General features: G+C 31.5%; 1 protein-coding gene across 3 annotated transcripts in view; it reads left to right on the forward strand.

The window, feature by feature from the left end:
* Positions 1-214: 214 nt before the first annotated feature.
* The window catches only part of LOC134715338 (uncharacterized), a 30,674-nt gene continuing 4,623 nt past the window's right edge, over positions 215-26,265 (forward strand). The window contains exons 1-20 of one of the 3 annotated variants that reach the window (XM_063577449.1): positions 215-268; positions 3,091-3,216; positions 3,999-4,510; positions 5,589-5,650; positions 7,348-7,412; positions 7,928-9,115; positions 9,501-9,596; positions 10,704-10,832; positions 11,591-11,713; positions 13,244-13,318; positions 14,204-14,328; positions 16,088-16,177; positions 17,325-17,414; positions 17,947-18,063; positions 19,110-19,263; positions 20,832-20,978; positions 22,279-22,334; positions 22,835-22,905; positions 23,707-23,729; positions 25,169-25,295. In XM_063577449.1, the coding sequence (XP_063433519.1) occupies positions 3,120-3,216; positions 3,999-4,510; positions 5,589-5,650; positions 7,348-7,412; positions 7,928-9,115; positions 9,501-9,596; positions 10,704-10,832; positions 11,591-11,713; positions 13,244-13,318; positions 14,204-14,328; positions 16,088-16,177; positions 17,325-17,414; positions 17,947-18,063; positions 19,110-19,263; positions 20,832-20,978; positions 22,279-22,334; positions 22,835-22,905; positions 23,707-23,729; positions 25,169-25,295 (3,347 nt within the window). In that variant the 5' untranslated portion in view covers positions 215-268; positions 3,091-3,119. Of the gene's footprint in view, positions 281-324; positions 529-3,090; positions 3,217-3,998; positions 4,511-5,588; positions 5,651-7,347; positions 7,413-7,927; positions 9,116-9,500; positions 9,597-10,703; positions 10,833-11,590; positions 11,714-13,243; positions 13,319-14,203; positions 14,329-16,087; positions 16,178-17,324; positions 17,415-17,946; positions 18,064-19,109; positions 19,264-20,831; positions 20,979-22,278; positions 22,335-22,834; positions 22,906-23,706; positions 23,730-25,168; positions 25,296-26,265 lie in introns of those variants that run through there. The other 2 variants (XM_063577448.1, XM_063577450.1) reach the window with 2 other exon arrangements.

The following is a 26,265-nucleotide window of genomic DNA, read 5'->3' on the forward strand; positions in this document are numbered from 1 at the left end:
TTTTGCAAGGAAGAACAAATTATCAACCAAAAGTTTTGCTGTAATTTAAAAAAAAAATATGTCGTCCTGTATTTGTATAGTTTTTGAAACTTTCATTTATTTATAAGAGGTAATAGAAAGTTTGGGCTTAAAGGCAAACAGCGAATTCCCTCACAAAACCCCTAATTCTGGAAAGTCCCAGTTCTAAATATAAATATATCACGATTGAATTCTGGGAATTCCCAACCCTTAATATAGATCGCGTTGGCGGCAGACAGCTGAAGAAAAGGTACAACGTGAGGTACAACGTGTCTCCAAAAATAGCAAAGGGAACATTTTAACCGTCTTTTATTAATACCTATGTCATCTTCACGTTCCAAGTATCGTTTTTAATTTCCCTGCCACCATTTTTCTCGTAGTATTTATAACAGAATTCAGAAATGTGTTTTGTCGAATAATGAAAATTGAGGTCGACATGTTTGTGAAAAATTATAATACTTGCCATCATAGAGAAAAAAACATGACATGACAGGAGCTGCTAAAATGCGGGTAAAATGCTTGTTCGTTTTTGTCTATTTCATACAAAAACTAACACCATGAAATTTCTACATAATATAAACTTGGAGAAAGTTCCACAGTGACAGTTCCTGTTTGGCTAATTTTAGAACACCAAAGATTAATACCCTTGTATAACATCATATGGTCACAGTATTGATTAATTTTAAGAAAGCAAATGATAAGGGTTAAAAAAAATGTTATAACTGAAACAATATTGTTTGCGCTTGGTGGAAATGAACATGCAGCATTTGCTTGTCTGAAGCAGTCAGTGTAAATATTCAATTGATTTGCCTAGATATGTTGTGCTCTTGAATGTCTAATTTATACCACTTTTGAAGGCAGGTGGAACCCAATAAAAATATTTTATGAGAAGTAAAGGGTATAGAAGGAATTATTGTCTTTATTTTTAAAAAAAAGCAATGCTTGTTTTTATCATTTAATTTGGGAGTAAAAGTGTTGACCGAAGCTTATTTAGTATGAATCCCTTCATTCTAAAAAAGTATGTGCACTATGATGAGTCGATCAACCTGTTCACAATCCTATGAAATTATGAGAGGAACCATTCATTTTTCATACCTACATTTATAGATATTATAATAATGAAATTATTTAAATTAATTTGAGATTACATTTGTTTTCCTAAGGTGTTAAATGCTGTATAATATTGTCATTATAGGACTAGCGGTCAGTAATGTTGCATTTTATTCGGAATGAATAGACTACTTTCAAGTTCATCTGTCACCGTAAAAAACTCGTCAATTAGGCGCCAACTTGTGACATCATTTACCAGATAGAGGGGTTCGCCCGTATCCCTGCACTATTAACGTTCTTCAAACGTCTTAGTGATCGTCATAGTGACGATGCCCCTAAACGCACAAATGGTGTTCACTAAAACCAGAGTTTTTGAAGGAAATGCATCGAACTTAAAAGTTGTCTATTGTGTCAGTGCATTTAATACCTGCCGTATTTAAACTTAAATGTAGCCTTCTTAGTTGATGACCTAAACAACATTTCTCCTGACTCAACCATGTTAGATTCCCTTTGATATATATCTTAAATTACTGAAATCATTATTATGTCATGCCATTTATAGTATAATACTAGAACACACCTACAAAACACTATGGTTCCTTGACTTAAACAAAGTATACACGCCTTATTTTCAACCTGTTTTTTTTTTAGTTTTGACAATGTTTGAAAAAGTCATGCAGATTATAAGGTGCACATTTTTCTCTGCATTCAAAATCTTTCTGTTTGAGTCTGTCCTGGTTTTCTTACTATAACTGGAAACAACTTGTAGATCCATTTTTTTTTTTTATTAATGAATGAATTAACCCTTTCCTCCATAATGACGCTTTTTGACGCCACCCCCTTTACTCCATAATGACGGCTGTGTAGTACCTCAGTTGAAACGCTTTGATTACAAAATGTCTGCATCAGACTCAAAAAAGTTTGTATCCAATATGAAAAGGATATTCATGACAGTATCTGACTTGAATTTAATTGATGAAATATTCGTTTTTCATAATGCATTATAACTTTAAATTCTGATGATTTTTTTTATTGAAAAAATTCTATGCGAATCAAGTATGTGAGAGAAAAAAAATCCATGGAGGAAAGGGTTAAGAAGTGTCAATCCCTGTATAATAAAGAAGGTCAAGTTTGATAATGAACTGTGTATATATGTATAGCAAATCCAAAATACTCCATTTGGTGGTGTGTCTGACAGGGTTGGAATGCAGAACAGATAAGGTACTGTAAATTCAGAAAATATTGCAATGTTTTTATTATTGCGAAGAATAAGACAGGGTCTTTATCGCAATAATTGCTCTAAAATGACAAAATTGCAATAATGAGTGCACGCAATCATTTCTGTATTTCTGAATTTGAAGTAACACTGGTAACAGGTACTTCTGCTATCAGTATCAGATTCAACACTTGTCTGATATCAGTATCAGATTCAACACTGAACTTGTTAATTTTTGGTGGTATTAATTATGTGGAAAACAAAAAATATATAGAATGGTGTCATTTTTAATCAACACCATTTATATCTCATATTATTTATCATGTTTTAAGTATAAATATCATGATATATTAAGTTGAATTCTTTGATTGATCCTTTTATGCCATGCCAGTTACATGTAAATATTGGACCTCGTTGTTTTAGTAGTATAGATGCTTTGGTATGGGTTTTGCTAATTGTTGAAGGCTATAGTATGACCAGTAGTCGCATCATACCTCAACATCATTTGATCTCTGGCTTAATAGATGTCTCATTGCCAATCACTACACATCTCCTTACAAGAAAAGATACTATTGAATAGCTTATCCTAAACAAAAGCAATGGTCAACACCTTTAATGTCAAAATTGGCTTTACATTATAGAAAAGCTTCAATATTAACTTACCTCAAATATCAATCTTCCAGCTATTGTGATTTGAGCCTATGACTTAGAAATAGAAATTTTTGTAAGAGAAGAAATAATGTTAGCTTATCCTTATTTTCTTTATATAAATGTACATAAAATATTTAGTTTTTTGTTTATTTTAGGGTATGTATAATCATATCCATATATGTAAATGTATGGTTATGACACAGAAACTGCCAGCTTGCCAACCAATGCCACCATAAATGTGAATGGAACAACAGTAACTCTCACTGAATCAAAGCCATACGGTGAGTACTATGACTAACAAATCCTTAGGTTAGGGAGCTACCATTTGATTTTTATGTGGGCTAGGATGAAATTTGAAAAAAAAGGGAGGACAGGAGTTTTGAGTCAAAAAAAAGGCAGGATGAGACACTTGCAAAAAAAAAAAGTCAAAAACAATTTATGGTAAAAAAAAGTCACGATAAACTAAAAAAAAAGGGGCAGGACCGAACAGAGTGAAAAATAAAAAGCCAGGACAGAGATTACAGCTAAAAAAATGCAGGACAAAATTTTTCATCCTGGCCCCCCCATAAAAATCAAATGGTAGCTCCCTTAGTAATGGTCATCTTGTCAACATGTATTTTGCGCCCCTTTCGATGCTGCTATTTGTTTTTAGATATAGCATTGCATAGAAGAATGGAAAGACAATAATGATATGGTACTATTTCATTGATCTTGTATTTGTGCTTTAAGATGAATTATACAAATATCGCCTGCATCCTTTAATATCTATTCTTATCTAGACTTAAAATCAACGACAATGTAATTCTGTACGAACCGCTTTCTTTATTGTACATGTAGGTTCACACAATGTGAATTATACTAATCAAGTGTGACTGAGTCTTACAAAAAGATGGAATCTGCAAGATCCTGTATTTCTGGTTCGCCATAATAAAAATTCATATTCGTAATTGCAGCACTTTTCTACCAGAAACTTATAATAATTAGTGATTCCCAATAATAAGTGCATGCCTTTATTTCTAGATTTATATTTAATGATGTCAATTTTCATATGAATGCTTTTCAGATGAGCCACCATCCTGGAGAACGAGAGTTACTTTAACCACCTGTCACACAGATTCTAGTAAACTTGATGGTTTACATAGAAACATTGTATCATTATTTGAGGGTCAAAATCTCCATTCAAATTTAGTTCAATTATGGAAAGAATTGAAAAAACAATACAATGCAGTTCTACAGAAACTTTTGACCCAGGTGGAGTCACATCAGATTGTATTAGACATGTACATGTTTTCCCAAAGAGGGCATGAGAGCTACAAGAGAGAAGTATCAGACGGACGATTTTCTAGAATTTTAGTGTTACTTTTCGAAGAAATGAGTGAAGGCAATATTGATAGTACAGACATATCATTTAATGTGAGAACTGAGAGAGACGAGAAATTCACGGATCCAACACCTCCAGAATCTCCAACGTCTACCACAATATCCATTGGTGAACAGAGTATAGATTCATATAGTTCATTTTCAGAATCCATGGCTTTTGGAGGTTTTCCAGATGACCCTTATGGAACTGTGCAAGTAAGTTTAGAAAATTAACTATATATATAAACTATGAAAAACTGAACATGCTGAAGGTCATGCCGAAGGTCATGCCAGGTGCTTATAAATTTCCTTACTACTGCCAAATTCATTATTCACTATTCATTTTATGTTTTGTAAGTTAACTTTATGTGAGTCAAGTCTGCGAAATCTAATTAACGGCAGAAAGTATTCTTCACATGAAAAGTTTTCCCTCTACTTATAATTAGTTCAAGACTTAACCTGTCAATGGAGGTCATGAAACTCCCATTCATGCAGTTAATAAGTGCTATTGAAATGGTTAGATTTTACAATGATTTAATAAAATAATAATCAGTTTAAAATTTTACTATACAATGCTATATATACAAAGTTTTTAGTTAGGTTACTGTCATATTGATGCACTTCGTCCATAACAGAAATAATAGTAAGAATCATCTAACAAATGTAATACAATGTATTATGCAGACATTTTATGAAGAAAAATTACACTTCTTGCCTGGTTTTTTTCATGCTTACAAAATGTATATACAGAATATGCTTTCAACAAGAGTACATGTATATTGTCAGTAATGTTCATAGTGCATTTTCACTGCTAGTCATTCATGAGTTGAATATTTTCTTCTCTTTGAATTCTTTGATTATTCTTTTTTCTGTAATCTTTTATAATCAATGTAAATAAAGTTTAAAATCCAGTACACTATATCTTTTTCTATGTTTTACACATTGTTGTAATGACATTATATTATGCTCCTTGTGAGCCCATTTTATTGAAATAAAGCATCTTCTTCTATATAATCTTGTTGACAATGTCTCGATACCTATTGATCACGTTGTCTGTTGATGTATGATGTCAGAGGATTCAATGGAATTACAGAATTCATTAACATGTGAAACATTATAAGTATTTCACTTAAATTAGTTAACACATATTTTATTGTTCTAAAAAGACAAATGGATGCGACACAAGTTTTTCAACTAAGTAAAGTCTTCTCCAACATTCATTAATCCAATACATGAAATACAACAATGTAGGATAATATGAATTAACTATTTTCATATGTGTTGTCTTTTTCAGGAATTCCTAGAAAGCACACCAACTGAATCTCCATCAGTTTCTCCAATTAAAGACACACAGAGGTAATGTACTGGTACATTTATATTTAAAGAATAACATTACTGTCATTGAAGAGTTGCTGCCATCAATTGGAAGTTTCATGGTAGTAATTGCAGTTTAATGTATGCTTAGCTTAAAAAGAAAAAACAGATATTTGCAACTGTCTTATCAAAATAATTGAAAACGGCAACTCTTCATTTACAGTTATTCCCATTTGGTAATAAAGATATACCATTCTAGTGCATGACAAAAAGAAATGATACATTGGAGCTTGAAAAAAATGTGTAAAATTTGAAATGTAATAAAATTCCACTGAAAATTCAACAATGCTTTTGGAGCAAAGATGTCATGGTAAACAGGATGTTATACAAATTAGAACTTATTTCTACAACTCAAATTTGGATAAAATCTCATCAAAACAGTGTTTTTCAGAGAGAGGTTGTTTTATTTTAGATAGTATTGTAGTAATAGAACATTTATTGATCCAAGCAATTCAAAATGACAGGTCCCTTCCTAGATCTTAGTTATGACATGTCAACTGTGAAGTTGACGGTTAATTTTAGCAAATGAAAAAAAACTTGATACATAAAAATTGCATTAAAATGTTTTATTACATGCATGACTGCAATTTTTAAAAAAATGCAAGACATTAGACCTTTAATTAACATGATTAATGTTTCAATTTTTGGGGTCTTTTATATTGAATTAAGAATAATAAATATATTCTGTTGGTTTTTCATTTGAATTTGTTTCACGTTTTGTCTCATCTTTGGCTTTTTTAACACTGTTGAGAGATGTCAAATTGTAAAATTTAGCTGCTTACATGTATATCCACTTGGATTCTGATGTATAGTTTTCTCGTTTGCTGGTTTTTTTTCCCCTCTTTTGTTGGGTTGTTGTCTGTAAGACACATTCCCCATTTCCATTCTCAATTTTATTTTAAGATACATATATATAAGAAGATGTGGTATGAGTGCCAATGAGACAACTCTCCCTACAAGTCATAATTTGTAAAAGTAAACTATTATAGGTCTAAGTACGGTCTTCAACACGAAGACTTGGCTTACACCGAACAGCAAGCCATAAAGGTTCCTTAAAAATAACTAGTGTAAAACCATTTAAACAAGAAAACCAATGGTCTAAACTATATAATAAACGAGAAACTCTTATGAACCACATCAACAAATGACAACTACTTAACACATTAGGTTCCTGACTTAAGGACAGGTGCAAACAAATGCAGCAGGTTTAAGTGTTTTTATAAGTACCAACCTTCACCCTGAAATAATAGCATAACATCAGAACATAGAAAGACACACTATAAAATATCAATTGAAAATGCTGAACACATATTAACACAAACAAATGAACAAACACTGAACGAATGATCTATGACACAATGTCAATACCAAATCAATGAAATAAGGGGTGATATGTTAAACATTTTCAGAAAGAAAAAAAACATAACCTTCAACAAAATACGGCCAAAAAGAATAATGTACACAGGTAAATGAAAATCATTTTGTTTTTGTAATATTTACGAAAAAAAACATTTTTGATGAACCCAATTTAAACATCATTTTTCATATACATTAATCTTAATGCAGAATCAGATCTGACAGAGTTTTGTTACTTACAAAATAGCAAAACATTTCTCTAAAATTAATGTATGTAACATTATCCAGTATAGCAAATTTAAAGTTTTTTTTATATTTCACAGACATGATAGGAGACAAACAGTTATGTTGGTGGAAGCTGGAGCACAAACTAACACTGGTTTATTAGGTATAATATTACAGCTTTCAGTCAATACAAAAGCCTATCATAATTGTCATCTGCTGGCTTTCTTTCTTAAGTCAAAATTTACATTTAGAGCACTGGTGTTATTTTCTTTATGATAATGTGTTTACAATTGACAAACAAGGCAATGTTTGATCAGAATTATTCTAAACCTCTTATTGAGGTCATCTCTCTTGAGTGGTTGCTTTGAATACATCCCATAAGAGACTGTATTAAAATACATAGTGAATGTTCCTAACCTGTTTTTTATGCAAACAAGCAGTAGATATTTTAAATCTTTGATTTTTTTCCGCAGTGTTATGAATGTAGCGATACGAAATGCTCGTACAAGAGACAGCATTTATTTTCTCTACAGTTACAGGCCCATTCTTTATGAATATTGTACATTTTAAAAACAAAACCTGCTTTGATTTTTTTGTGTGACTTTAACTGCAAAGTATCAAGCTTAAGCCAAGTGAAGCAACTGGTTCTGAATTGATGATTTTTTATGTAATTTTTAGAAATGCCTGGTCCTCAGCCATTGTCTTCAAGACAGATGAATCAAATGAAAAATCAGCTTGAAGCATCCTTGACAAGAAAACTTACTGATGTGAAAAATACTCAAGCGAAAGACAAGATGGATATTGTGCGAAAAATGGACAAGTTAGAAAAAATAATAAAGCAAAACAATGAAACATCTGAGCTAATGCAGGCTTCACTGAAAACAGCTGTAGACGAGGGACTTGACCGAACTCGTGGGACTTTACATGGTCTTTCGGAAAAAATGGATGATATGGAAAGGATGTTTGAAGAGAAATTACAATTAATGACTGAAACAAGGTCAGGTCAAAGAGATACGGAAAAAATTCAAGATTTAACTCAAGAGGTTAAGGACTTCAGAAAAAACTTTGAGACGTATCAAGAAGAAACAACAAAAAGGTTAGACCTTGTTGTGAATACTGTAACAGAAGTTAAAACTGCAGTAGAAAAATCAGTGTTAGACATTAAAGATGCATTTACCAGTTCACGTTATACCAAAACACCACCAAGAACGCCTCCTAGTCCTAGATCTGATACTCATGTTCACTTGCAATCTAGTAGGCAGACTGAACATCATGATCACTCATCTACATTACCCAAAACATTAAGTGAAGATTCTCATCTCGTCACTAGACCATCAGGAAGTACAAAGAGAGTTGACCAACCACAATATTCTTATGATTTTTCAAGTTCTGAAGGAGAGCGTATTCCAGGTGTTGAAGGGTTAATTCAAAGAGATGATCATGTCAATAACGTCCATTCACAGTCACCACAAGGATATATCAGACTGTCTCACAGTAGACAAGATAGACAAGAACAAAATCAAAGATTTGAAATGCATAGTGATATTGCAAGATCTTCAACTTCCTCATTTCCAAATACTCCACCAGAGCTTGAAGAGGCATTCAAAATGGCAGAAGAAGAAGGGATTCTGCCTAAAATTGGGTCAGATGAAGAAAATATTGAAAGAGAGGAAAGAGAAACTACTCATTTGCCAACAGTTGAAGGTGCTACTGGTTTTAGTGATGAACATATGTTTAGCAATGGGCAGACTCAACCACTGACACCACTTGGTTCACATGTTACAGAACCTTCATTGCATGGAGACACACAGCCAATACAGAATGAAGAAACTATTATGGCAGAAGTTCAGAGAACTACCCAAGCAGGTATATGTGTATTATCAAAAAATCTAATTCATGTTTTTTTTCCATTATCAGATATTACAATGAAGACACCACTCAATGAGACAATTAACTTAAGGACAAGAACTTTTTAAAAGTGGTTTAGAATATACTTTCCTCTTCTGGAGCTCCCAAGTTCACCTTCAGTTTGTTAATGGTAATGTTTTGTAGATTATTGTTGCTTTTTCTATTTTTTGTAGTGATGCGTTTTTTGTTTCTTTTAACCCCTAACTTTTTATATGCTCACAGTATGTTTGGATCAAATTAAATTGTCACTTTATTGTTTACTAATTTAGGTTCTAAAATGTTATCAAATGTAGTTTTTCTTTGATTTAAAAATTCTGTATTTTGATTATGTTGTTTTTTTTAGATGAAGGAATTGTATTTGAAGCAAATGATTTGCGGGATAAAGCTGGCCTTCCACTGAATGAACCTATTTTTAAGCTGTTGGTAAAGGCATTGCAAGGTAATAGTTATTGTATATTTGACTGATTTTGCACCCAAACCCCAAAAAGTGCTATCTAATGTTCCTGCAATTGGTCAGTTCAACTAGGAGCTATTTAACATTTAATAACAAAAACTTAAAATATCTTTGAAGTTATTTACTTTGTGAAAGAATGACAGCTATAAATTTCATTAATTACAAAAACTTCAATATATATTCCTTTAAGTGTCCCTTAGTCATGGTGTTTGAAATAGATAATTCTATGTCTACTTGTGATAAATAGCTCAAACAGATCTGAAATGGTAGAACTATTAATTGGGATCTGTTTACTAAGGCCTTGAAAATTCTTCAGACAGCATTACTGGGATAAAACATTTGGTCAAGTGATTAGTGTGAGAAGTGAGAAACAATATAGAAAAATTTGTTCCCTTCAAACACACTGACAAACTTGGGTTTGGCAAACTTGGTATGCAGTTGTAAATTGAGCTTGTAGTGTGTTGTATACCAAAGTAGATCACTTTGACATTTGACCCCTATGATAGTTAACCCTTGTCTGATGGCATAAAACCTGAAATCTTCAAATATAATTGTCTGAACACTGAATTTCACACAAGCAACTACAATGCATGTACTGGGCAAATCTAGGGATATTTCAACCCTGTTATGCTCTGTTAAGGATGTCTGCTGGTCATGTTTTTGAATTCTTGTCATATTTTCGATTTTCTCAGGTTTTATCCATCCAAATGTATTAAAAAAAATTGTCACGACACCACACTTCTGTCTTCATAAATCTGTTCAATAGATCATTTAAGATTTAGTGATCCGGCGGCATGAAATCCTTGTTATTTTTTCTTGGTTTAAAGGGTAAAAAACAATTCCAATGTTAACAAATAGTAAAGTCTGAAGAAAACCCTTTTCCCGCCATTTTCTAAATGTCTCGTATTTTGAAAACTATACACGAGACTCATGATTTTATTACTTTATTTTGTTTAAATATCAAAGTTGTTTTCATTTTAAGCAACCACATGAAATCCTTGTTATTTTAAATTAGAGCAGCAGACATCCTTAAGTGGACAGCCCTTGTTTTTCCCAGAGAGATCATACTAATGATTGTGATTTATTTTACAGGTAGTAGGAGTAATGTTCCTGAAACATCTGATGGTGGAATAGATACAATACTCTGTTTAGATATATCACAAAGTACAGAAGGCAAAGCATTTGACCAGTTGATTTCTGTTTTAACAGATTTACTGAATGGTAACTATTATATATTGTCAATTTTGATAGTCATGACCTTATTTCAGAACTAATGGTTGCAAAATTTTAAAACAAAAAAAAGAAAATATAAAATCAGTTATTTATACAGTTACCAGTTGAAGAAGTACTGACATCACTTTTGCCAAAAGATAAAGATGACAAAACAAAGTCAATAAAACACTATGCCCAAATCTAAAAAATAAGCTCCACAAATCACACAAGGTTCTTTAGCTCCAAAATAAAATAAGATTGGGCTAACAGTTTAAGGACAACCAGCTACAAGGCTTTTGACATACTGTGGATTCATTATAATTCGTTGGATACCAATTTTCGTGGACTTCTTGGGTACAAGAAATCCACGAATTTGAATGTTCAGCGAATTGTAAATTTTCTGTATGACTAAGCAGACTTTGGGAAAACCAAGAATTCAAATATCCATGAAAATAAAAGTTTTTCTCAATCCACGAAAATTGGTACCCATGAAAATAAAAGAATCCAAATTTGGACAGATACACACAATTTTAACCGATCTAAACCAGCTGAGTAACCACTCAACCATTCGCATATAATGTTGTCTGTGTCCCTACCAGTACAACAAAGGCAATCAAATACATTAATAAAATACATCTACAACAAAAAGCTTTCGTGAAACAAAATAGGAGATAAAAACACTGCAATATATTTTTTTTTGCATATGCATAATGGAAAAGAAAACATCCCTTGAATCAGTTGCTTTAAAAACCTTTTAATATACCTAGATGCAGAGGAGTTATCACTCAACAGAGAATTGTATGAGAACATTGGAATTGTAGTATTTGGTTCAAAGACTGAAATACTTTCACCTTTAACAATGGACTACAGTGATCTAGTGGCTAAGATATGTAAGTATTTATTAAGGCTATTCCTGACAGTAAAAAAGAAATGTCGAAAGGGACATCCAAAATATAGCTTTTGTAGGATTCTTATTAATCACAAGATGTACTTTTGCTTTTACTTTTTAATCTGAATTATTTATAGGGGTATCTGTTTTTTTGTTGACTTTGACTTAGTCATTTGGGGGAACCCATTTTGTATCTGCAATTGCTTCTGAACCGCTAGTCAGAATTATATGGCACATTAAAAGATTCTTAATGACAAAATGTACTTTTGCACTTCTTTTCTACATCTGAATGATTTATGGGGTTTACTTATTTTATTGGTTTGTTTTCTCTAACTTTAGTTTGCCCCAAAAAAATGTTATGAAATTTATTCACAATGCTTATTACTAAAAAAACACATGTCAAGTTTGAATTATATGGTTTGTTTTTACCATTTAAGAGTTTGTTATGCCCCTTTTCATATGGGGAATTTTTTATTTTTTTTTGGTTTCTGTTATCTCAACCAAATGTTATCAAACTTATATTACATGTTTATTACCATAAAACACCTGAACACAGGCCAAGTTAAAATTTTGTTTGCTTTACTTTTATGATTATAGAGTTATGTCCCTTTACAAATTGAAAAGTTGATGATTTTGTTTGTTTTTGTAGACTAACTTTAGTTTGCCTCAAGCCCTCAACCAAAAGTATGAAACTTATGCGCAATGCTAATTACCACAAAACACCGATCAAGTTTGATTCTTTTGTGGTGCGCTTTTACTATTTGACAGTAATGTACCACATCACAAATGTAAAAAAAACATTTTTTTTTTCTCTAAGATTAGTTTGCCTCAAGTAAATGTTATGAAACATATACACAATGCTTATTGCCTCAGATCAAGTACTAATAGGCCCAAGACCACAATTAATGACCCCGCTTTTCGTTGTTCACGAATATAGTTCCCTTTAATTATAGTGTATTTTTTCTTTATTTTTTTTCTTTCCCTTTCTCATTCATTTCTTAGCTTTTCTGGGGTGGAAATGAAAGAAGAGAGCTGAAATAAACTTTTGGATGTTTTATTTTAACTGATTTTAATAAGGAAAGAGTGATTAGGCCAGGTTCAAAAAGGTTATATTTACACTTTTCGGAACATCTCTTGACTTGCCTATAGGGGTATGGATGTGTATTGGCTAAATTTGTATGATGTAATCATGAAATTTTCTGGAAATTGCATATATTTTGGACTTGTACTGTACATTACACACACAAAAAATTAGACAAAAAGAATAGGCAAATTTTTTTAATGCGACAAAACGTTATAAAGAAATGATAGAGGAATTAATTGTGGTCTCGGGCCAAATGTGATAGGGTCACTTTTACAGTTCTTGAGTTATGTCCCTTTATAATATTAAATGCAAGCAAGGGCATCTGTGTTCCCCATTTATTTTACACTACAGTACACATATGGGAGGGGATATTTAATTTCTGATTACAATTTATTGAAATTATCAGACAATCTTAACCAGATAATGCTAACAAAGATTATTTTATAGATCAATTGAAGCCTAGTGGAACATCAGCACTACATACAGCTTTAGTGTTATGCAGTATTGCTCTCAAAGAGAAAGGTACAGTTGTAGACATTTTTTGTTTTATTAATTTATTGAATTTTGCTTTAAATACTAAAAGCCTTGATGGGAGGCTAGGGTTTTTGCTGGCGGTATTTGATAGTGAAATACCTATAAAAACATATAGTTAATAAAATTGAGAATAGAAATAGGGAATTTGTCAAAGAGACAACCAATCCAATAAGTAGAAAACAGCCCACTCCTAAAATGAACTCTTCTAAAAATTAAAAATTTGACCAACTTCAGCTTGAAAATTACAATTCAGACATATTGCATTTTTATCAAAATATGGAGCTAAAACCCTTGCCTGCCTATTACAACTTTTAGTGAATAGAGAAAAATACAATAGATTATAAAAATTCAATGTAAAAAATAAACCAAACATTTCAACACAGAAAAACAAAATGTCATACAGGCTAACACATAAGCAAAATGAAATTTAAGAATATGCTCTCCACTATTTGATTGACATTTTCTTGAAATTCTTGAGACGTACAGCAAACTTTCATTGGTCAGCATTTTATGAGTGAATGTGTCATTGCCCATAAAATTCCAAATCATATTTGACCATGCCTTACTCATTAACATACATCAACTCTGATAAAGTTACCATTTTCAACATTACATATATTAGTTCATAAAAGGCTTACTATGTATATAACTAAGTAACATTATGTGGTTCTTTAGTCAATCTTTAGAGACATTTCATGTGTTTTTCTGTTTTTCATTAAAAAAAGTTTAAAGTTTGTGTAATACACATAGATAAGAATTTGATAAAAATGAGAAATTGCTTTAAAAAGAAGAGACATCAGATCAAGTACACTGATATTTTACAAGGCTGCTCCAAGCTTTTCATGAAGATTGTCGGTTTTTTTTTTATTTCAGGAGGGCCTATGTCAATGGGAGGATATATTGTACCACCAAGAATTGTTGTTTTCTCTGATGGAAGACCTACTGATGATTCACAAATGGATGACGTATTATCAGAATATGCACCAAAGCCACCTGAGGTAAAGATGTCAGACCACCAGTTAATCCACTGGAAAATATGTAAAAGTAGCCCTACTTAAACCAAAAAAAGTGCTTTTGAATTGTTTATTTCCAAAAAATTATTTGTGCATGTACTTGCAACACAATTTTAGGGTAGATGTTCCCAATAGTATTTTTAGTTATAAGAAATGCTAAATTAAGTAGTGTGGAATTATCTGAAACATAAAGTTTCACTACATAATTTTAAACCATGGTTGAAAATTGAGATGAGGAAAGTTGATACATTCATAATTTAGGATATTCATGGTTTTCATTTAAGATAAAAAAATAATAAATAAAGCAGGGGAAATTCAAAACAAATGGTTGAAGAGATAGGGATTTTATGCCCCATCTACGATAGTAGGGGCATTATGTTTTCTAGTTTGTGGGTCTGTTTGTTCATCTGACATCTGCCTGTCCCTCTTCAAGGTAAAGTTTTTGGTCAAGGTAATTTTTGCTGAAGTTGAAGTCCAATCAACTTGAAACTTAGTACACATGTTGCCTATAATATGCTCCTTCAATTTTAATAACAAATTATAGTTTTTGTCCAGCCTACAACTTTAGTTGTAGAAAGCTCGACATAGGGATAGTGATCCAGCGGCTACGGCGGTGGCGGAGTTAGCTCACTTCTTAAAAGGTTTATATTTTAAAAGGTGAAAGACCTGAATGCTTCATTCCTTGTATATAGAGGCCTCGTGTTACGAAATTTCCGTCAGTCACATGACCAATGTCCTTGACCTCATTTTCATGGTTCAGTGACCACTGGAAAAAAAAGTTCAGAAGTTTTGTTATGTTGAATTCTCTCTTATGATAAGTAATAGGAAAAATATATTTGGTATGTGCGTACCTTACAAGGTCCTCATGCCCTTCAGACAGTTTTCACTTGACCATGACCTCATTTCATGGATCAGTGAACAAGGTTAAGTTTTGGTGGTCAAGTCCATATCTCAGATACTATAAGCAATAGGGCTAGTATATTTGGTGTATGGAAGGACTGTAAGGTGTACATGTCCAACTGGTTCAGTGGTTATTGTTAAGTTTTTGTGTTTTGATCTGTTTTTCTCATACTTTATGCAATAGGTCTACTATATTTGTTGTATAGAATGATTGTAAGGTGTACATGTCTAGTGGGTAGATGTCATCTGACCTTGGCCTCATTTTCATGGTTCAGTGGTCAATGTTATTTTTTTAAGTTTTGGTCTTTTTATCTAATAATATATGCCAAAGGTCAACTATATTTGGTGTACTGAAATATTTAATGATCTAAATGTCAATCCTGCAGGTTTTATTTGACCGTGACCTCAATTTCACAGTTCATTGCACAGTGTTAAGTTTTTGTGTTTTGGTCTATTTTTCTTAAACTTTAAGTAATAGGTCAACTATATATGTTGCATGGAAGCATTGTTAGCTGTACATGTCTGCCTGGCATGGTTCATCTGACCTTGACCTCATTTTCATGGTTCATTGGTCTTTTTTTAGCTATCTTGGTTAATGTTAAGTTTATGTGACAGTTGTAATAAAGCTTTATATTTAGGACTATCAACATAATATCAATGATTAGTAAAGAAGGCGAGACATTTCAGTGTGTGCACTCTTGTTTTCTCTTGTCTCATTTAATTCAGTCGAATGTAGTAATTTAAAAAATAAGGAAATAGGGTATGATTTTATATGAGACAACTATCCTTCACAGACCAAATGACTTCACCTTTAAAAATGTAAAAAATGTGTTGTATGTTTTAGATAGGAGAGAGAGTGAAAGTTATGGTTCAGAAGTTACACAACCAAGGATATACAGTGTTTACTGTTCCTGTTGGTAGCCATGTTAATAGGGTAAGTTGTTGTTCAGAAGTTACACCTCCAAGGGTATACAGTGTTTACTGTGCCTGTTGGTAGTCATGTTAATAGGGTAAGTTGTTGTTCAGAAGTTACACCTCCAAGGATATACAGTGTTTACGGTTCCTGTTGGTAGCCATGTTAATATGGTAAGTTGTTGTTCATGTTTTAAGTCTTTTTACTGAGGAGCATAAGTGACTAAGAGTCCTTATTCATCATTCTCTAGATGTAAACTCAATTTTTCATTGAAACAAATTTCTTTGTGTAATCTGTCATACATTTATATAAGAAAAAAGGTGAGGTTTGATAGCCAATGAGACAACTCTCACAAAGAGACCAAAGGACACAGAAATTAACAACTAAAGGTCACTGTTCAAATATAGCATTCTAATGAAACAATAATTACGTGTTTTAAGCTTTGATTATTGATGGCAGTATACAGTGAGTAACTTGTTTGTTCATTTCTTCATTTAGATATTGGTGTATTTTTCATCCAAACTTTCATTTACACTTAATGTAGACAGCTTCTCATATAAACAAGTGTCAGATTATATTTAAATGAAACTTTCAGAAAATCTTCAGTTCTATAGACATTGTTCATTGAATTAGCTATAGTTTTGGGGCTCCCCATAAGAAAACATGAACTATGCCATATGTGTTGGAATCTTGTATCTGCAAGATATCCTTAATAACTGTCTAGATATTCAAGTCTCAAGTGACCATAACCACAAACTAAATCAACAAAACAATTAGTTTTAACCTGTTTTTAATCTGTTTTTAATCATGTATAACTTACCAGAATACTCATCATGTTAAATGTGGGCAGTATTTAGAAGAAGAAGAAGAAGAAGAAGAATGAATTTTTTTAGTAGTAATTCTTTCATAATGACATCTTATAACATCTTATTTTAGATTTTTATCTGTATAATTTTCAATTAAAAGATTGACTTTGCCAAGCATTCTTAAAATGAATGAGCAGAATTTAAATCAAAGCCTAGATAACATTTTTTGAGAACATGTATTCACTTGTATTTCATCTAAAACTGGTTTTGACGACTTTAAACCGAAAGAAAATTTGAAAAATATTAAAAATTCTTGTAAAAAAAATGTTTTTTTCATTTGTTGTCATTTTTATGTGTTTCAGATGTTTCTGCAAGATATGGCAAAAATTGGAGGTGGAAAGTTGGTAGACATGGAGGATACTAGATTTATAAAGAAATATTTTCATTACCAGGTCAGTGAAACACTTTATACATTAGAATGGACAAGACAGGATATGGTTTATCAAATCAGGTCACCGAAAATCACTACATGCACAAGAAAAACCAAAGCAAGTAACAAGTGTTTTTGTTGCCGCTCTTCATCACAATGTCACAGTGAAGCCTTAATCAAATCTGGATTAAACATTGTATTATAAATACTGTTATTTTATAATTTACAGTGATAAGGTGTTGTAAATACATGTACTGTTAATTCAAAGTTTAATGATAAGTTGGTGTTAATACTGATATTTAATGTTAATTCAGATTTTTTTGTAAATAGGTGTTGTAAATAAGTTAATGTGTGAATCTTCAATAATTGACAAAAATGCAAAATTATTAAATGCAATTTAATATGTTTTATTTTAACAAAAGGTAAACATCAAATTAGGACATTATGAAGAAAAAAGTTAATTTTTGGGAGATTTTACTTGTGCAGACATGAAAATTATATATTCCAGAAATTGCATACATTTATTTTTGACCTTGTGTTATTTCATTTGTTAGGTTGTTGCTGGTAATGTGATACAAAAATGTCATGAGACAGGAAATCCTAAAAGTTATCCAGAATATATACAAAGAGAAGTAAATCAACATGAATCTGGTCTCGACTCAGATGACATTGTAAGTGTTTTAGATTTTGTGAACTCACTCTTATGTTCATGAGATACCAAAAAGAAAAATCACAAACAAACTGAACTCAGATGAAAAGTCAAAAACAGAAAGTCCTTTATCAAATGTTAAAATTTAACGACAAAAAAGATCAAACAAACGGACAACAGCTGTCATATTCCTGACTTGGTACATACATATATACAAAAAGACTCAACTTTCTCACCAATCTGAAAATAAAAATAAAACATGTTATGGAGTGAGTTACAAAAAGGAATAAACATGTATTACACTAAGGTCAGTAGAACACATGTATTACACTAAGGTCAGTAGAACACATGTATTTTTTCATAAGAGTGCCATTTTAAAATATTCAGGTGTGTTTTATCTAAGGAAAAAAAATCCCCTCCCCCCTCTTAAAAACGGCAATGAGCCTTATATAGGGGTGCTCTTTTTGTTATACAAAAAATATTACAATTATTACAATAGGAGAGTTTTTTTTGGAGGGATGACACTTGTAGGAGCAGAATTTATAATGGTTCTTCAACCTATAGAGAGCATTGTACTATCTGTACCTGAGGCATCAGATTAAGTGTCCGTAATCCTTTCACCAATAGCTTCCCAGACAACAGCTACTCTGATGGCTTCCCTGACTACTATTACTCAAGTGGGAGATCTTCATAATAAATGTCAATAAAAACTTGTCTGTAGTTATTTGTGTCTTTATTTAATCATGTTCATTCACTAACACCATGTTCACAGTTTTGTTAATGTTTTGATAATTTTTTCTACTTTAAATATCTGACTGGCAGTGGCTGTAAATGAATACATCCAATACAGCCAAACTGAAGCCCAAATTTAGCAGGGTTTTAGATAGTTTTACTGTCAGTAAAAAGTAGACCAAGATGACCATATACCCAAGTTAACCTTGGGGTTTTCAACAGTAGAAGTGTCTTTCTAAATAGTTGACATCTAGACATCTTTTTTATTTTAATAATCTTAACTACGTCATTCAGTTATTATAACAATTTTTTTTGTTTTTTTAATTTTATTTGTAGAGTCATATAACAGAAATCATCCACATTTCCAAAGAACTTGATGATGAGGAACATGACAATTTACCGTCACTTGGTAGCAGAGTACAGATATTATCAGGAGAAGCCACATCAGAACCTCCACAGTACGGAACAACAGTACAGAACCTTCCTGATGGTAAGTCTGGTAACAGAAAAGGTGACATTGAGTGAAAAAAGGGTAGAAGGACCTTTTCTGGATATTAGAATTAGGCCTTTTTTTGTGGGAATTTCAAAATTGAGTGTTTATTTTTGCTGAAATTCAGGTTTTATCCTTATCAGAACTTTGTAAATTAATGATAACTTTTTTCAGGATCAAGAAAAAAATGCTTATTTTTTCAGGGAATTCTAGATCACATCCCTCCCTACCTTCTGCCCTCATTATAGTATCAGGAAAACCTACTGCTAAACAGTTATCTCTAATCTTAGCTTAATAAACTCATCATAGATACCAGGACTAAATTTAGTATATACGCCAGACGCACGTTTTGTCTACAAAAGACTCATCAGTGACGCTCGAATCCAAAAAAGTTAAAAAAAGCCAAATAAAGTACGAGTTGAAGAGCATTGAGGACCAAAATTCCTAAAAGTTTGCCAAATACAGCCAAATAATTGACACTTTTAAAGATCATTGACAATAATTAACATATTTTATGACCTTTCTCCATTTAAATGGATAAGTTGGACTATTCTTTCTAACAATATAGTTTGATGCGAACAAATTTATTTTTTAGAAAAGATAACCATGTAGTATGTTGTTTTCAATTCTAATATGATGTGCTTCTTTCGCTTTGTAAACAACACCGTGTGAAAATTCTTGATATATCTATACTTAGCGCAGACTCAGAAATATTCAAAATAATGGATGTTACAATATTCCTCCCACGTAAATCCACATGTATTTGAACTTATTTGCAAACGCATTGCCAATTTTATTGTATGAAAAATTGAAATAAAACAATAGACAAAAGAATTCTTATTCTTATTCGGATGCATAATAAAAAGAAATATTATACTACACTTAGTTGTGTTTATTTCCTAAATATAGCAACACAGCTTTCTTTTGTGCAATGTCAATTTCCTCATGGAACGCTTTCTTTATAAAATCAGGGGTTCATTGAGGGATGAAAATTAACTTGATATTTATGTTTTACGATTTTAAAAGCTATCAATATACTAATTTAAGTTGCAGTATAAAAGCAATATAAATTTTTTTGTAACCATCGAAGTTCGTATACTATTGTATTAAAATGGAATTCTGAGGTAGGATTGGCATATTAACTGATAGGTTTGTTGTAAATTTACACATGGCCTGGGCTGTGAAATTCGGTAATTTTATCCCTCGCTAACGCCCAGGCCATGTGTTAATTTCCAACAAATCTATGGCTTCCATAAATTATTTCTTAAATCAAAATGAAATTAATGGTACTAGTGATGTATTCCTTCATGTACAAGAAATTGATAGTAAAAAAAGTTTTGCTGTAAGTGTTTGCAATTATTTCCCTAAAAAAGAATACTGATACATTCTGCAAGTATGAATGGTGAAAGTTTTTTACTATATATTTATCTCTGACAGAATAAACTATTACATTTTATACCAATGCAGTATTTGTTAAGATTTTCTCTTGTTTATCTAAGTGTTCTTTAGCAACAAAAGATTGACTAGATTAAAGCCTTAGTTGATTACCAAACTGATTTTTATTACAGGCTGGATAAAGGTTCAGTTAGACAATGGATTAATAAACTTTTATCACTATGTAAATGGTGACACAGAGGATGTCAAACTAGTCAGTGTACCACGTCGATTAAAAGAAGATCAGCTGATTGAAGTTGGAGTATTTGTTTGTGAAATTGGTAAATGTTACTTAAATCCTTTCTAAATGAGAATAGTGTGTACATCTTATCAACTGATTACTTAAGGGCATACGATACAGTTACAGGGAAGGTAATGACTTTGCTAACGTAAAATGTTATTTTCGCGACGTCAAACTGTGACATATCGGGAAATGATGCATTTTTCGACTGATTTTTATCATTCAAACTGATTTAATTTGAAAAAGAGTTCATGGACCCCTACTGTTCAAAACAGCAATTTGTTTCATTTTGCAGGTGATTATGTGACCCAAATTTAATAAAACTGTAAATAGAGGATTTTTTTTAATTTTGATAAACATGCAGCAAAAAAATGACGTTTTTTCCTCAATTCATGTACATTTGATAAATATGAGTTATTTCTGAATAAAAAATGTATAATTTTTTAAGATATCTATATGTCTTTCTTTTGAAAAAGAAATTACGACCACAAATCAGAATTTTGAGCAAATATACAAAATTTCGACCTCATTTTACTCAAAAAGTAGCACATGAAGGTGTATTTTTTATTACATATTTGATTTAATCAGGTAAAAAATAGCATATATGCACTATATGCAAATTTTTACAAACTTGTAAATACAGGATCAAAACTGTATTGTATGCCCTTAAACACCTAAATTTCATGGCAGCCAGTGAGTGATGTTTGAATCAATGATAAATGGTTGCTCAACTAACTTTCAACAGAAAAATCATCACATTCAGCTTGATTGCATGCTTAATATGGTATTTAAAATTTTGCTTCCTTCCATATCCATTTCTGGTTTTGATCAAATTGTCTACCTTACCCAATCTGAATGTCCACTGAGACCACTTGCTGTGGATTCATTATTATTCTTTTAATACCAATTTTCATGGCTTTCGTGGGTACAGGTCAACCATGTTATTAAAAGTTCAACGAATAACAAATGCTCTATAGGCTTGTATGCAGAATTCGCCAAAACCACAGAATTAGATATCCACAAACATACAAGTTTTCTTAAATCTATGAATATTGGTACCCACGTAAATAAATAAATCCACAGTAGATTAAATAGTGTCACATGATTCTTAATGACCAAATAATCTTGAGTTCTTTCCTTTCCTTTTATTTTTTTTTTTGGGGGGGGGGGGGGGGGGTTCTTTAAGTGATAAAATGACAGTTAGTGAAAGATTAGCTCCAGTAAAAAATGAAAAAGAGAAAAGATACAACATCATGTTTGTAAATCATAAAGCAAATAGATATTTAGTAAAAATTAATTATGTCATGAAAGTTAGATATATGGTTTCATTTTAATTCTAGGCAAACCTCAGAGAAAAGGAATAGTGTTTAGAGTAACAAACTCAGGATTTGTTGATGTAAGTATAGGTAGTATACAATTTAGACTAACAAATTAAAAAAAATATAAAAGAAGTATGAATAGAAAATCTTTGAATAAATAAAAAGGGATGTGGTTTGTTAAGATCTCAGAGACATTACAAGGACATTTATCAATTATTTTTACGTAATATAGATAAAAGAGCCCCCTCATAAAAGAAGATCAACCTAATTACAAAAATAAACAAAGAGATATAAAGGATAACATACAGTCTTCAACTGTAGATGACTGTTTACACAACATATCAAGCTCCAAATGTCCAGAATCCATAAATATTGGGAATAGATTTAATAAAAACATTCAAAAATGTGATGAGCACCAAATTCTTCAAATAATAAAAAATATTAGTATATTACGATAAAACATAAGATCACCACTGACAAAGTTCCTGGTTTGGGACTGGAACATAAGAATTTTATATGTTGTTTCAAATTATCAAATCATATGAATCATTTCACACCTTTATTTGATACACTACAGGTTAGATGGGAAGATGGTACAAAATCCAGACATAAATATGGAGCAGACGGAGAGTTCCAGCTGGAGATACAGTAAGAAATAAATTACAAATTATTAAACTGCAACAGATTGAAAGCATACCTGCCAACTGTCACCATTTGCTGGGGATTTCGCCCATGGAGGCTCCCAAATGGAAATTTTAAAAGAGCAATTTTGTCCACAATTTTAAACAAAATTAATTTTACAATAATTAGAGGCTTGTAAAAGTATGAAGAAGCAAAAAAACAACATTGAAATATATTTGAAGGCCCCCTTAAAGGTTTTGTTGGACTATAAGAGCCCACTTGCAATTTAAACCCCCATGAGCATTTTGAAAAGTTGGCAGGAATGTGAAAGACAAAAGAAAACATCTAGCAAATTGTAAAAAAACAGATTGATGGTATTTGAAACTGATTCTTCTTCTTAAAACCAGAAATGCAATAAAAATGTTTACAAATTCAATAATAAATACAATATTAAGTCTACCAAATCATACACAATTGTGTTGTTGAATTAAATTCAACAATTTATTTTAATATCAAATTGGTAAATAACTTTCAAATTATTTTGATAATCATTTTGGTTTTCATTTTATATGCCTGTCTATTAAATGAGCTATTGTTTATCACCCATCCACCAATTCCACATAGTATTTCTCACAAGAACAGCAGTATGCCTTTTTCCCAGGATTCAGAAACTAAATGCATGCATTAGTTCATGAATTTACGGAATATGTTTTTTGATAATCAATGTGAATAACATTTTAAAAAATATGTGTCTATACATGTATATATAAAGAAATAACTTTTCTCCGATGTATACATAAATATATATATATCTATTTTGCATTGCAGCAATGAAGTCAGTTATACTAAAGGTATGTTATTTGCAATATATGTAGACATATAAAATAAAATTGAGAATGGAAATGGGGAATGTGTCAAAGAGACAACAACTCAACAATAGAACAGACAACAACTCAACAATAGAACAGACAACAACTCAACAATAGAACACACAACAGCAGAAAGTAACCAACAGGTCTTCAATGCAGGGAGAAATTCCCGCACCTGGAGGCGTCCTTCAGCTGGCCCCTAAACAAATATATACTAGTTAAGTGATAATGAACACCATACTAAAATCAAAATTGTACACAAGAAACTAAAATTAAAAATAATACAAGACTAACAAAGGCCAGAGGCTCCTGACTTGGGACAGGCACAAAAATGGAAAAAAAATAATATGTAAATTCTGTCTATTCATTGGGGTGAAATATTTCCAATAGTTATTGAACTACCATACTGCATTTCATATTTATAACCCCTTTTCCTCCTAAACCCCTTGTCGGAATTTGATGAAATTTGATTGTGCTGTAATTTTATTTTTGATCTCAGTTCTTTTAAACAAAAATAGAGCAGGCATACCAAAAGAATTCTAAAACATGTGTGATAAAAAATGTATCCCATGACCCTGCCTGTCATCCTAGATGGCTGACATGGCTAAAAATAGAACATAGGAGTAAAATGTAGTTTTTGGCTTATATCTCTGAAACCAGGTCATTTAGAGCAAATCTGACAAGGGTTCAAATGTTCATCTACAGAGATGAATCAGGCTACCTGTTGTTGGGGTGCTGCCCCTGAATTGGTTATATTAAGAAAATTTTGCAGTTTTTATTAAAGATAAAGATAAACTGTAAACAGCAATAATGTACAGAGAAGGTCTACAAATAAGTCAACATCACCACAATGGTCAATTGACCAGTTAAGGAGTTATTGCCCTTTATAGTAAATTTTTAACAATTTTCCTAAATGTTAATTTTTATGCCCCATTTATGGGCATTATGTTTTCTGGTCTGTGTGTCTTTCTGTCTGTTCGTTCATTTGCTCATCAGTTCGTTTTTCTGTCCCGCTTCAGGTTAAAGATTTTGGTCGATGTAGTTTTTGATGAAATTGAACTCCAATCAATTTGAACAGAGAAAATGATAGTGTGGATTGGGCATCTGTGTGGATGGGGCATCCATGTACAAGGGATGCATCCTTGTTGCAAAATAGTTTCTTTTAAAACTTCTGGGCAAAGTTTATTATAGATAAAGATAATTGGAAGCAGCAAGAATGTTGGACCATTTATATGGCATTAGATTTCTAATATGAGAATGGCACAAAAACAAAGACAGAAATTTCTAGGTATTACCAAATATTTCTAAAACAAAAATGTTTGATATTGTATTGATCTATTTTGAGTATTTGGTCAAATATACTCAAAATGTATAATCTTTTAAAAGAATTCACTTAAAAGTGCTGCACTTTTATTTTACAGCCTTATGGAAATGGCAGGAGCTGAGTATGCAGCAATGGATCAGTTTTGATGATGTAAACCAAACAAAAATAGAGCAAGCCTACCAAAAGAATGCTAAAACGTGTGTGATAGATATGGACAATCACAGGTACAGTTGATAAGTGTAGCTTTAGATGTGATATTATTGTACAGTGGATTCATTATTATTTGTGGGATACCAATTTTGTTGGATATCATTTAAATAGGTAGACCACAAATTTAAATGTTCAATAAAATTCAAATTTTCTATGGTTTTTGAAGTTTGTATAATTAGATGACTTAGGAAAACCATGAAATCAAATATCAACAAAAGCAATTTTTGGGGATAACCCATGAAAATTGGTACCCACAAAAATAAATGAACCGACAGTTCTTATCTCTGAAGTATTCAACTTTACTGTAAGCATAGCTGTTAGACACAATATATGGATAATTATTCATGTACCTCTATCTTCTACATAAAATTAATTGTGATAGCACAGTTTAAGGGAATACGATACAGTTTTGATCCTGTATTTACAAGTTCGTGAAAATTTGCATACAGGCTATTTTTTACCTTATTAAATCAAATATGTAATAAAAAATATACAGTCATGTGCTACTTTTTGAGTAAAATGAGGTCGAAGTTTTGTATATTTGCTCAAGATTCAGATTTGTGGCCGTAATATCTTTTTCGAAAGAAAGACATAACTTTTTTGTTATAAAAGATAAACACAAATTGTTTTTTGTTTAATAATCGGTAATTTCTGTATTTTATAAGTATTCTAAAAAATTATGCATTTTTTCATTCAGAAATAACTCATATTTATGAAATGTTCATGAATTGAGGAAAAAACGTCATTTTTTACTGCATGTTTATTAAAATTAAAAAAAATCCTCTATTTACAGTTTTATAAAATTTGGGTCATGTAATCTCCCTGCAAAATGAAACAAAATGTCGTTTTGAAAAATAGGGGTCCATGAACTTGTTTTCAAATTAAATCAGTTTGAATGATAAAAAATCAATCGAAAAATGCATCTTTTCCCGATATGTCACAGTTTGACGTCGCGAAAATAACAAATTACGTTAGCAACGTCAT

The sequence above is a fragment of the Mytilus trossulus genome, chromosome 4, assembly GCF_036588685.1.
Source record: "Mytilus trossulus isolate FHL-02 chromosome 4, PNRI_Mtr1.1.1.hap1, whole genome shotgun sequence".
NCBI lineage: Eukaryota > Metazoa > Mollusca > Bivalvia > Mytilida > Mytilidae > Mytilus > Mytilus trossulus.